The sequence below is a fragment of the Alosa alosa genome, chromosome 4 (genome assembly GCF_017589495.1).
Source record: "Alosa alosa isolate M-15738 ecotype Scorff River chromosome 4, AALO_Geno_1.1, whole genome shotgun sequence".
Taxonomy (NCBI): domain Eukaryota; kingdom Metazoa; phylum Chordata; class Actinopteri; order Clupeiformes; family Clupeidae; genus Alosa; species Alosa alosa.
This window is the reverse complement of record NC_063192.1, coordinates 9,703,487-9,716,610: the sequence shown is the minus strand read 5'-3', so window position 1 is coordinate 9,716,610 and position 13,124 is coordinate 9,703,487. Positions and strand designations below refer to the sequence as shown.

At 41.8% G+C, this 13,124-nt stretch overlaps 2 protein-coding genes across 9 annotated transcripts in view; one reads left to right on the top strand and one right to left on the bottom strand.

Annotated features, from left to right (window-relative positions):
• The first annotated feature begins 1 nt into the window (after position 1).
• On the top strand, positions 2 to 3,361 carry lzic (leucine zipper and CTNNBIP1 domain containing). Of its 2 annotated transcripts, none has more exons than XM_048241706.1 (7): positions 2 to 104; positions 705 to 822; positions 920 to 1,055; positions 1,148 to 1,246; positions 1,350 to 1,445; positions 1,574 to 1,655; positions 2,380 to 3,361. In XM_048241706.1, the coding sequence occupies exons 2-7, from the start codon at positions 722 to 724 to the stop codon at positions 2,436 to 2,438; spliced, it is 573 nt and encodes a 190-aa protein (XP_048097663.1). In that variant the 5' UTR covers positions 2 to 104; positions 705 to 721; the 3' UTR covers positions 2,439 to 3,361. The 2 variants fall into 2 exon arrangements, with proteins under 2 accessions (XP_048097663.1, XP_048097664.1); XM_048241707.1 differs by having other exon boundaries at positions 21 to 104; positions 684 to 822.
• A 720-nt stretch (positions 3,362 to 4,081) lies between these two features.
• Positions 4,082 to 13,124, bottom strand: part of clstn1 (calsyntenin 1) — a 33,293-nt gene continuing 24,250 nt past the window's right edge. For all 7 annotated transcript variants that reach the window (XM_048241687.1, XM_048241683.1, XM_048241688.1 and 4 more), the window contains 8 exons: positions 12,818 to 12,975; positions 12,503 to 12,651; positions 11,925 to 12,157; positions 10,726 to 10,896; positions 9,988 to 10,133; positions 9,496 to 9,631; positions 8,315 to 8,499; positions 4,082 to 7,952 (listed from right to left, as the gene is read on the bottom strand). In XM_048241687.1, coding sequence (XP_048097644.1) covers positions 7,758 to 7,952; positions 8,315 to 8,499; positions 9,496 to 9,631; positions 9,988 to 10,133; positions 10,726 to 10,896; positions 11,925 to 12,157; positions 12,503 to 12,651; positions 12,818 to 12,975 — 1,373 coding nt within the window. In that variant the 3' untranslated portion in view covers positions 4,082 to 7,757. The remainder of the gene's footprint in view (positions 7,953 to 8,314; positions 8,500 to 9,495; positions 9,632 to 9,987; positions 10,134 to 10,725; positions 10,897 to 11,924; positions 12,158 to 12,502; positions 12,652 to 12,817; positions 12,976 to 13,124) is intronic.

The window sequence follows — 13,124 nt, the reverse complement described above, 5'->3', positions numbered from 1 at the left end:
AAAACGACATTGACCGGAATTCTTCCAACCTATCCGCACTATTTGTGGTCAGTGCAAAGCTAGCATTTTCATTTCACAACGAAACAGTCAAGAAAGGTCTGGAGGTAAGTGCATTGTTATCAGTGACATGTCTTATTTGATTGTGTTTTTCCACGTTTGATACAAGTTCCACGTTTGATACAATTTGACATGAACTAAGCCCTATGAATTTATAAAGCCATCTTTCACTTTCTGAACTCAGTCTGGCAAAGCTAGGTATTTAGCTAGTTAGCTAACGCTAGCTAGATCAACTGGTTAAGGATGTATCCTGGTAGTAACAACACTGAGTTCAGACCTCGGTTCGTTCAACTTCCCACTCCCAGAAGCAAAGATAACGTTGTGATTGTATATTTATGTATGTATACATTATTTAAAATACTGTAAGCTCCCCAGCTTCCTCATCAACCCCATTGCAATGCATGTGTCCTTCAAAATCTGTTTACTTATAAACATGTGACTTGACAGTAAATTGGACTAACATTATTCTAGCAGTGTTATCATAACTGTCATTCATGTAGACCTAATTTTGGTGGTATTTGGCCTACTTCTCTTTCCCAAAATGATCCTGTGCGAACTAGCCAGCAAGCTAAAGCAATGAAGGAAGCTGTTTAGGATTGACATATCACCGTGCATTGTCTCATCAGTTGTCCACTACGTGTGTGTAGGTGCAAGCATAACAAAAATGGCCTCTCGTGGGAAATCAGAAACCAGTAAACTGAAGCAGAACATGGAGGAACAGCTGGATCGGTTAATGCAACAGCTTCAGGATCTGGAGGAATGCAGGTTAACTTCTTTAGTCAACTAGATGATGTCCAGCTGCATGCCAATAAATTAATGTAATAGTATTATACAAATTTAACACTGTATTTTCATTCACCAGAGAAGATCTTGATGACACAGAATATGAGGAAACCAAGAGTGAAACGCTGGAACAGCTAAATGAGTTTAACGAGTCACTGATGAAGCTCATGTCTGGAAACATGACCTTAGTTGATGAGCTTGGGGGAATGCAACTGGTAAGTGTCAAATACTACAATGTACTGGAAATATCCATATTGAAGAAGAGTTATCACAGACTGATCGAGGGTACATATCCTTGGTTTACCAGGCAATACAAGCTGCCATCAGCCAGGCATTCAAGACTCCTGAAGTGATCAGACTTTTTGCAAAGAAGCAGCCTGGGCAACTGAGGACAAGGCTGGCTGAGGTAGGATGAAACAGATGTTTTACCACCATGTTTTACCCATGTAGACAAATTACAAACTAATACACTACAGGCCTACTAACTAATGAGTTTGTGTCCCTCATAGATGGACCGTGATGTGATTGTGGGAAAGCTTTCACGGGATGTCTACACACAGCAGAAAGTTGAGATCCTCTCAGCCTTGAGGAAACTGGGGGAGAAGGTGACTACGTTTATCATAGTCACTGATGTTGCGATGCACACAGCAGAGTTGCTATACTATACCTGCCAGAAGTTTTGACTGCTATTAGTTACACACTCTTGGAAACATTTTCTCTGTCTCTCTCAAAGCTCACTGCAGAGGATGAGACTTTCCTAGTAACCAATGCCAGCGCCACACTCAGCCAGTTTGAAAAGGTCACTGCCAACCTGGGTAAGTTGGTCTGGAGCTCTTTGTGGTATCCATATCGAGACTGAGACTGTGTTGATTTGTAAGCAAAGGTCTGACTGTCTTGACTCAGTTAATCTCCGCTGGTGGAATTCTCTCTTTTGGCTGAATAACACAGCGTCTTCAGGGTCTTCCACCTGTATTTCACTTGTTCAGATGTATGTCGATAGCCAGCCGCATTAAGTTTTTTACAAATCCTTTTAAAAACGTCGCTATTACGACATTTTCTCCCGTCGATGAACTCCATGACATTTGCATGATTGCAAGACATAAGTTTGTCTCCTCGTCTTTCCAAAAGTGTGCGCGTTGTTTCGCCATGATTAGGAAAGTGTCGCGAGAGGCAATTGCTTCATTTTATCCTAATTCTGTGCGAATTGAACATGCGCAGGCCTACAAAACTCTTCCTTCTGGGAGCATATTCCGTTTAATACAGGCATATGCTAGGGTGTGCAAATGGTTTATTAGTAAACCGAATATGGCCTTTTTCGGTTTATTTCAATCAGAAAAAGGTGTTTTCAAGACACGCAAATTCGGTTTATTCCCAATAAACTTGATTCGAAACCGTTTATTGGCTGCATGGAACCATGCTCATAGACCTATTTTGTCTGGTAGGGAATGCCAAAGCAAATCCCCATTGACTATGATTGAAACAGTCTATATGATTTGTCTACCATTTCTTATCATTTTGTTACTGATGATTCTCTCCTAGGATCTGAAGACAAGATAATGGCATTGGCGAGTTCTGGTGTGGAGAAAACCAAGACATAACTACTTCACTTGCTGGGAATTCTAGTGATTTTGTTTGTTTGTTTTTGTACAGATTATAAGTTTTTTTATTATTATTATTTTTTAAGGCAGTGACTGTTGAACCCAAGTCTGGTTAGAACAAGTTTGGGGTTTATATTTGACCAAGCTAGCTAAATAAGATGACAAACAATTTGCTTGGCCATGTGCTTGTGAAACACAGTTTTTAAGTCAACCAGCTTAGGATGAAATAACAATGATCAAGTAACCTAATTGTGATGTACTTTAAATTGTTGCTGACTAACTGTCAATATATATTTACCCCTTTCTCTACCTAAATTTTGTTAGGTAAACATTTCGTTGTCATTTCCAGATAAGTGGTCCAACAGTACTGCCCAGTCCATTTTGAAAAGGATAACAATTCCTGCCTGTTTTATATTGAATGTGAAGTGCCATCAAACCATATAGTATATTCACCAGCTTTATTGCTGGTCTAGATGATAAACCATGATGATATTGAGTTTGTATATCTAATTCTTACAGTCTTTTTGATGCATGCAAAGACATGATTGTGTATTAGATTCCTGTAGGTACAACAATGAAAGTTTACATTGCTGCTTAAAGGTATGCCTTAGGCATACAGATGCAAGAGTAGCACACACAAATAGCACTTTGTATGTGTATTTTTTTCATCTTTTTTTTTTTTTTTTTGAAATCATGAAAAGGCATTGCATTTAATTACTTGTCCAAGAAGGTCTATGATTTGAGTAGGATCAATGAGTGACCAAATTCTGAAACATTGTACTTGATAATCTGCTATACTGCATTTCATGCACAGACATGTGCAACATTCTTTGATCTTGTTGTTTGTGATATGAGACGGTGACATTTTACTTGGTTACCGAAGTTTTATGCATATCATATTTATACACTTTCAAAACCATCAATATATTTGTTTGGTGATTTTTGTTCTCACTATTTGTAACGTGCATTAAATGGACTATAAATTAATTAGTTAGCTGTACTAGGATAGCAGCTAGAAAACAATCCGGTAATTTCCAAAAATGAATAGTGAAAGGACCAGAGAGGTCATGACTTTGAACTAGGATATTGCATTCCTTGGGTTATCAGCTAGAGAGGGCCATAGAGGTCAAAGGGATAGTTTTATCAACGAAGATTGTGCACTGTCAGCAAAGCCCTAAATGCCATTTTTCCTAATGTGAAGAAGACATCTTTATTGCTGCAGGGTTTTTTTTTTTCTTATTGCAGTTGTTCCCATTTCCAACACCTGGGGGCACTATAGCTCTTTACATCAACATAAATTAGATTTGCACAATGGATATTTAGACATACATGGACATACAGTATCATTTGTTGTACTGTTTTATTAGCTACTTACCAGAAACGTAACAAAATAATTGAAATATTGAGAGACTGTTCCCCTGCCCCTCCCTCCATTCTGGTATACTGCCATTTTTGTACATCTTCAGTTTATCAGTGAATGTACCAATCCATGCCTATCCTAACAGTGTTGCCAACATGTATGTTGCAGTTATAACAATCACAGTAGTTTAAGTACTAAATTCCTGGACTGTACCATAGAAAGAAACATTTTGCAAGCTTTGCAAGAGCATTTTAAGGGAAAAGACATGACGCTGAGTCAGAGACCACTTTGTATCCCATCTCGACTTCCTTTATTTTTGTTCATGAGCAAGCATAAACTTCACCATCATTTGCCTTTGAATGGTAGAAGAGTGAGTGCAGCCCTGACAAGCACAAAGGGAGCATCCAACAATTCTAAAAACATCCATTCTTTGTGCCTTCTGTTTTTAAGAGCAAAATAAAATGAAAAGAAAAAGGTAGGCAGATGACACTGGAGCAGGTGTATGCCTGCGAATCAGACAGTCTGAGAATCAGTAGTATATTTATTCCTCTGCCAACTCTCCCAAGCCCAGTGTCCAATGTGTAATACACACAAAATGTAATAGCTGGGCTGTTCATGCTAAGACAATGCTTTGTTTAACATCTCTCCCGTCAAACTTTAGTCTCATCTGGGGCTTCTCCTGCAGGGTAATGGATGTTCCATTACATCCCATAATGACACATGTCCATGGCGACCAATAGGGCCACCAATAGGAGAAGACAACTGCCTCCAACACCCAGCAAAAAAGGCTATAGAAAGGATTAAGCAAAAATACAACCCAATGGAACTTTTTGCATACAAAGTCAAATCTGGACTTGAAATGGAATGGTTGACGTGTTGATCCTGTGGTTACCAAAGCAACCTCAACTGGATTTAGAATGACTTCACAAGGAAAGAAAAATAGTGATACCAACTAATTTTGTGTGTGTTTGTCTGTGAAAGACTATTACAAGAATATTGTGTGAGTTTTGTAGAGAACTGGTTATTTTAGCTGCTTCCAGTAAATGTCATGCTGCCCTCTACATACTGTTTTTGTCAGGAAATCAGGCAATACACTTCAAAATGGCCTTTCACTATACACAGATTGGTAAATTCATACCCACATGATGCTGCCTAGAGCATCTCAATAATGTACAGCTTTTTAAAAGTGGATTTCCTTAAACATGACTGAGTACAATATCTATCGATGATAACAATATGGACCTACTTTCTCTACACAACGTGAACACAATACAACTATTTAGGACAATTCAAACTTTCACTTTTTGATTAAACTAGCAGTTGACCCCCAGTATCCCCAAATTACAACAAAAAAATGAATAAAATCACTCCCCCTTAATTTGTAACAACTCTAGCATTAAATAATTACAAAACAAGGTAAAAACAAAATCACCAGGACTATGACGTGGATTGTGATTTTTTTTTTTCTGTTTTTTTTGTCTTTATTAGTTGTGTTAATACGCTGTGATAGGCAAAAGGCACTCCCAACTTCACCAGCTTATATCTGGACCTCTATTTGGCCCTATTCTGTATCGAGGGAAGGGTAGTTGCTTATCCAAAGCAAAGGAAAATAAGAATGAAACAGAAATTAATTCAACCCACTGGTCTTCAGAATGCTCAGAACTATAAGATCCTAACAATGCTGAGCACGGATGACCATTACACTTGGTTGCTTGCTTCAAGATGGAGTGTTTTCAGATCGTCTTCAGTTACAGCATACCTTCAACATTCCTTTTTTTAAAAACAACTATCGAACCATAGATTATACTGAGCTTTTCCACATTCTTCAACATCTGTGTGTTGCTTCAATTATCTGTTTAGTTCTCCCCATAAATACAATTTCATCTATGCATAATTTTGTGTAGGGTAAACCTTTATTTGTCCAGTTTTTATGGGGTAATGAGACAATCACTTTTCAACGGAAGTACAGTAGCATAAGATCAACACTAGACACATCTTCCCAATTGGTTGTATAAATGTCTTACACTTAGCAGAAGGGAAACAAGTTCAGCAAATGTAAACAAACATAACATGACTACAGTACAATTGCGTGAAGAATAAAGCAATGTGGTCAACTGCAAAAAAAATATTTCAATATTTCAATTTTTACAATTAAAAATGGTAACACCTGATCAATTTTCACAATTTCACAAGAGTACAGTCCCATTGCCAAAAGCCTACAAGCTTCAAAGGTAAGCCAGTATTCCTGAGCAGAATGTGACTAGCTATTACTATGATGACAGTGATAGACCAATGAAAAATTAATCAAGTGTTACATTTTTATCAAGGTTAATCTATCCATTATCTTTTTTTTTTTTGCAGTGTAGCCAACAGACAACGTTTAACAGCAATTTTCAGCTGTCATTCAAGAAGCAACAGTGTGCTTGTTCCTGGACTGGGTTCTTGTAAAGCTCAAATTCTTGACACCCCTCTTCTTCGATCGGTCTATAAAATCTGTTTGGTAAGACGACAACATGGCAGAACGACCATTGTCGCTGAGGGCACCTATGAGGAAAATTCTAGGCTTGGTTCCAGTAAAGTCATATGTTAGGTGACAGGATGAGTTGAACCCATCACCTCTAAAGATTGCACATCTGCAGGTGTGACTACTCTGTACCGCATGTAACTCGTACGCAAGTTTAGCATCTCAACGTGGTTACTGAGATTGGGCCCATAACGAGGCTATAACAGGAGTGGAAAAACATCAAAGCTTAGCGACAGAGCATGTTTCCTAAGCCTGGCAAAGATTTAGCAAAATGATAACCAACAGACTGATCAAGTCTGAGGCCCTCATCTTAAAAACAAAGACAAAATGAGTGACACTTTGCCCTAGAAACCTCACTGATGTTTTTGTTTTTGTCATGGGTTTCTCTCTTCGAAGAAAATGTCTCACAGAAGCATGAAGGAAGAGTTTTGCCAATTTTTTTTTTTAAAACATGCTAAAAGCATTTGAGACACAAACAATCTACAGCAGGTTACTGTGTCATTATAATATATACTGTACTTGGAACCCGTGGTTCAGGCCATCACTACACACACAAACTAATTACATGGTCTCGTTTGTATTTACAAAATATCAAAAAAGCAACTTCATCCTCTACACATGACTCGGCAAATTTATTTTCTCATGCACTGAAAAGAGAGGAAAATGAAAGGAGAGCAAACGTAACTATGGCAAATTCCATGTTCAAAGCATTTATCACTTGCTTCTCCTGTTCTCACCCTCACAAGCGCACAAGAAAGAAAAAGAAAGAAAGAAAGAAAGAAAGAAAGAGATAGAAGGTAAGAGAGAGAGAAAGAAAGACAAAGCAAGGAGTCCAAGCCTCTCTCTTGCATTTCTGTGGCAAACAAATTAGTAATGCAGTAAATGTGCAAGAAATATACATCAAATCATTCTCCGGTTTAAAAGACTTTACATGTGTAAGGAATAAAATAAAAAAGGTGCAAGGTTGTGTCCTCACATAGCTCAGAACAATGCAAAAAAATCTATACCAAGCTTCCCTGGGATTTAAAAAAAAAGAACAACTCATAAATATAAATAAAAAAACGACCTTAGCTATCCTTTGAAAACTATCCTACACTTCGGACCACCACTAAAAGATGACAACAGGGAAGCCTTGGCTGGGTGGAAATGAAGCTGAATCTGCCACATCTGTAACAACAGACACCAGATATATAGAGATTTATATATATATTCATATATACTTGTTTTGCTTTTAAGTTTTTTTGATTCAATAATCATGGCTCCTTAGGAAGAGTGGAGAGGTGGGTTAGGAATGCGCAGGAGGGACAATGGGTCCCCACTGACTGACGGGTGAGAGGGTGGGGTTGGTTTTGGTGGTGGTGGTGTTGGTGAGAGTGTGTGCAGGAGTGTTTGTGGAGGTGTGTGTGTGTGTGTGTGTGTGTGTGTGTGTGTGAGCTCAGTAGGTAAGTGTGGAGTCATCCCACTCCAGCTGCTGCTGTCTGCTGGCCCCCTGCTGGTCCTCCTGCTCGGCGCCCTCCTCGTCCTCGCTGCTCTCCGACTCGGCGCTGGTGATGTCGTCCTCCTCCTCGCCATCCTCACTCTCCTCCTCCTCTTCCTCCTCCTCCTCACTGCTGTGCTGGTCCTCATATGTCTGAGAGAGACAGAGTGAAAGAGAGAGAGAAATTAGTGTTCCAACAGGAGATCAAATCATGAATTGGTTTTAAAATGGGGAGTTCTTTCTCCTGTCACGGTCGAGGAGCAGCTTGTTTAGTGGGGTAAGAGCTCAGCTGTTGGGGTAAGAGCTCAGCCACTCTGCTGCAGTGTTTAAATAGGCATTAGATGCAGCAACGCTAAACCAACAGCCATCCATAAATACACAACTAATCCTCTTGTCCTGCTGCCTCAATAGCACAGTGCGTGTGTGTGTGTGTGTGTGTGTGTATGTCTGTGTGTGTGCGCGCGCGTGCGCATGTGTGTGCGGGGCGGTGGCTGTGTTGAAGACCGAAGCTGTACCTCCATGGGGTTGACGGTGATGGTGAGGGCCGAGTCGTCCCAGTCCATCTCGTTCTCCTTGCCGTTCTCCTGGTCCCTCATGGTGCGCTGGTGGGCGGCGCGGATGCGGAACACGCCCAGGATGATCATGAACACCAGGAAGCTCACGCACACCACGATCACAACCGTGGCAGCGCTGGGGACCACTGCAGAGGGAGAAGAGACAGAACAGGATGAGTGTGAGAGAGAGAGTGTGTGTGTGTGTGTGTGACCGAGAGAGAGAGAGCATGTGAGTGTGCATCAGACATGGTGTGTGCATGTGTCAGAGATGGTGCAGGTGGGAGAGTGTGTCAGGGGGAGGAAACACAATTGGGGGCAAGGCGTAGACAGGCAGCTCCTTTTCATTTTGAGTGTCTAAACAGCATTTGATCATAACTCAGTATATATTCAGTGGTAGATCGAGGTTAGCCTCCATGCTCCTGACCAAAACTCAGTACATATTCAGTGGTAGATAAAGAGGTTAGCCTCCACGCTCCTGACCAAAACTAAATACATATTCAGTGGTAGATAGAGGTTAGCCTCCACGCTCCTGGTGCATCCAGATGTCGGGCAGCACTCACGTGTAATCCTTAAACTTGCACCCATTAACAAGCTCCAAACGAAAACATTTCATATGTGCCCTACTTTTCCCATGTTAATTGACTCTAATCCGCAGAAAAGCATGCAGTAAAAAGAAAGCAGAATTTTAGAACGAAAAAAATTAAGCAGATTACAGGTTTGATTACAAGGGCCGGATTAACTTTAACAAGAGATTAGCAAAAAAAAAAAAATCTAGTACAACTATTGTTGGGGACTACAAGGCTTCCTCATGAACAAGAAGGTAAGATGACCTGGATTCCTGGAGTGATGACTATATTCCTGGTATCTGAGTTTTGTTCCCTTTAAACAACAACATTTTGCTCTAGCAGTGATGAGAGGAAGAACTTGTACATGAAGTACAGTATTCAGCAAAGTAGTCATCTACATATCTACACATTCGCTTGGACATTGACCTCTGAGTAAAAGATGACGGTGAGTGTGGGAAGAATTATAAAATGTACTCAAACACCCATTTCAGAGTGGTGATTGTGCTCCTGTGTAAAAGTGGAGTGAATCTAAAACATGGTGACCATTGGCCAGATGAGTATGGGACAGGGGTTCACCTGAGGCTTGGTGAGCATTGACCAGGTTGTGTCCAGAGAGGTCCACTGAGGCGTGGTGCACTGGGTTGATGAACTGAGGCTGAACCATGGCATTGTTGGCGTGCTCCATGGGGTTGGCTGTGTGGATGACGTTCACCTAGGGGCAAACATATACAGTGAGAATGGGACATGAGTCAAACACGGTTGCAGTTGGAAAGCTCACATTCACTGTTCTGTTCTTCTGCCTAACGGGCTTGTGCAAAATTCTAGAATTGAATTGAAACTGGCTCTTAAATTCCAATTCAATTCTTGAATTTCACTTGCATTTCAATTGAGGTAGCAAACAGGAAGCAGAATTGCAATTCTGTTGTTCTGTTCAGTTGTGCACAACCCTGCTGCCTAATACACTGTGTGTCTGCTACGTTATCCTATCTAATGGTAATACAACCCTTATGCTGTATTTCATTTGAGGACACGTGAGAATTTAGTAATGCCAGAATCTGAGGGTCCTACCTCCACTTTGAATTCGTTGCTGATGTAGCGGCCATTGAGCTCGGAGCAGACCAGCTTGAACTTCCTGTCGAAGAGGGCCTCCGTGTGCCAGTTCCTGTAGCGGATCAGGTGCAGCACCTGCTCGTAGGTGGCCATGGTGTTCACGCCTGCACACGGGAAATGGAGACACTCTTAGCATTCAGGCAAAAAATAGCACAGGCTCTCATGCATCAGGTCAAGGACCTGCCACTGGCCAGCATTCCAGCAATCCAACACCAGGTTTTGTTCCCAGAGCGTGGTTACTCCTTTGTTCATCTCCACACACACACACACACACACACACACACACACACACACACACACACACACACACACACACACACACCTCCATTGGTAAAATAAAAACGGTTCCAGCGTTTCAGTCGGAGGACGGTATTCAGGTCAGACACTCATCTAATTCACTCGCTCATAACTCAAGGACGTTGCATTATCAGCGCTGATCTATGATGACTCATAGCAGAGGGCATTAATTGGTGCCATGATCATCATCATCATCATCTCTCTTTCGCATGCATTAGTATGAAGTGCTAACACTTGTCAAGTTATCACTCTACACCATGTAACACCGGTGGGTTTAAAATCACCATAAAAAGCGAGTAAATGGGGGAATTGACAGTTTAGCTGGTCTGTTAGGTGAGTGGGGGCCGCTAGAGAGAGAGAAAGAAAGAGAGGGCTCTACGAATGGAAGGGAGGGCGTACCGGTAATGATCATGCCCACGTTGGAGGAGCTCATCTCCAGGCCGTGCTGCTGCACCTGAGCCAGGTCCACCTCCAGGCTCTCATGCTCGCCGTCCAGGTCGTCACCCACCACCGTCACCTCGCACGTGTCCAGGTTGTGCATGATCTCCTCTGACACCACCGTCTCTTGAACTTAGGTACACAGAGGTTTATGAAAAAGAGTCCACAGTATTCTTCTTTTTAGTTTTGACAAAAATCAGCATGAATCAGATTCCTTGCACTAGATATACAGTGCAACCGGAAAGTATTCGGACCCTTTCAAGTTTTCCACATTTTGATATGTTTTAGGCTCATCTTAAAATGGATCCATGGATTTCTCTCATCAATCTACACACACTACTCCAACACTCCACAAAAAAACAGGTGTTTGGAGTGTTTTGTAAATTTATAAAAAATAAATGTCTGAAATATTCAATTTACATAAGTATTCAGACCCTTTGTTATGACACTTGCAATTGAGCTCTGGTGCATCCTACTTCTATCAATGGTCTTTGAGATGCTTCTACAACTTTATTAGAGTCCACCTGTGCCTAAATTAATTCATTGGCCATTATTAGGAGAGGCAAACAACTCTTTATATACGGTCTCACAGTTGATGGTGTATGCCAGAGTGAAAACCAAGCCACAAGGTCAAGATAATTGTCCGTAGACCTGCGAGACAGGGTTGTGTGAAGACACAGATCTGGGGAAGGACACAAAAACAATTCTGCAGCATTGAAAGTGCCCAAGAGTAGCCTCAATCATTCACACAATTACAATTAACAATTAACAGTCTTCCTAGATCTGGCCGCTCAGCCAAACTGAGTAATCCAGAATGAAGGGCCTTGGTCAGACAGGTAATCAAGGACCCAGTGGTCACTATGAATGAGATCCAGAGTTCCTTTGAGAGGATGAGAGAAGAATAAAGAAGGACAAACATGTGTTGGAGTGTTGGAGTATTGTGTGTAGATTGAAAACGAATTGCATCCATTTCAAAATGAGTCTGAAATATAACAAAATGTGGAAAACTTGAAAGGGTCTGAATACTTTCCGGTTGCACTGTACTGTAGATATTCATTTTGTTTCATAACCATTGTTTGTTTTGATCCTGTTATGTTCAGCAAGCTCTCTCCTATTGCTAAATAACTGCCCGTTAATGTAATGGACATTAGCAGACATACCCGTGGGGTCATCCTCGCCTTCGGTCTCAGTCTCTGGCTCCACCTCGCGGGTGATGGTGCTGACAATGCGCATCTCGGGGAAGAGGGTGACGCCCTCGGTGCTTTCGAAGTCGGCAGCGCCGCGGGCGAAGTGGTCGATGCCGCTGAGGCTGATCTTGGGCTCCTCGGGCTGCAGTACCATCACATAGCCCTCGGAGTCCGGCACGGAGATGCACGTCTCCTCGTTAAAGCACCTGACATTGGCGAGGAGGAGGAGGAGGACAGGGGAGGGTTACCATAGGAACAGGCACACTAAACTAAAAATAAAGTAGAAAACTGCACTCTCAAGCATTTGCTCCAAGATGGATGTATGTTGAAGACATGGTGCAATAAAGACTTATGATAAGCTTGAGAGTGCTGTTTTCTGCATCATAATCTGCATAAAGTTCCCATGCATATGTACACTGGCATAATAATACTGAACTAAGACAGAGAGTAAGATAGATAGCTAGAAAAATAATATATGTTTGTGTATGTAGATAACAGGATGAAATGAATTAGGAGTGGGATGAAGAAACGGGATTGAAAATGCCACTCACTTGACCGTGGTAGAGATGCGGAGGTGTCTGATGCCAGGTGTGGGGAACTGCCTGGAGTTCAGGTAGGAGATGTGCTGCATGACCTTCTCAAAGCTCTCAATGTCATCACCCTCCAGGGTCAGAGAAGACTGGTTGGGGTTTAACTGCACCTGCACAGGATTAAAAATATAGAGAAAAAGAAAGAGAGACAGGGAGTTAGTATGACCAAAACCATTTTCTCCAAGGAATAGCTAAATGAAAGGTGGTGAATCACAAGGGAAACTGCTTTCCATTCTCCGAGATGTTCACCTCTGACCTCTGAACCCTGACCCTTACCTTCACAGTGTTGGCCACCTCTTCAGGAAGCTGCACGTCCAGGCCCTCTTTGCAGGTGTACAGGCAGTCGATCACCTTCTTGTTGTCCAGCTTGCCCGAGCGGATCATGAGCCCGGCAAGGTTGCCCCTGAAGTACTGAGCCATGTGGGCACTGCCACCTACATGATACAGAACGGAGAGGGGCATGGTGAGCAAAAGCCTGCACACACTGGCAAAGTCTGTTTTGGTCTGATAACTTGAGCATGCCACCTCTGCAAGAACTGCCTGCGTGATTGATGGCCATGCAGGTTAGTGTGCCCTGTCAGGA

What these genes read in the sequence shown, in the direction of transcription:
- lzic (XM_048241706.1), top strand. Translation starts at nt 722, where the DNA reads ATGGCCTCTCGTGGGAAATCAGAAACCAGTAAACTGAAGCAGAACATG. An exon ending in CAGGATCTGGAGGAATGCAG is followed by an intron (nt 823 to 919) that starts GTTAACTTCTTT and finishes TTCATTCACCAG; the next exon opens with AGAAGATCTTGATGACACAG. An exon ending in AGCTTGGGGGAATGCAACTG is followed by an intron (nt 1,056 to 1,147) that starts GTAAGTGTCAAA and finishes TTGGTTTACCAG; the next exon opens with GCAATACAAGCTGCCATCAG.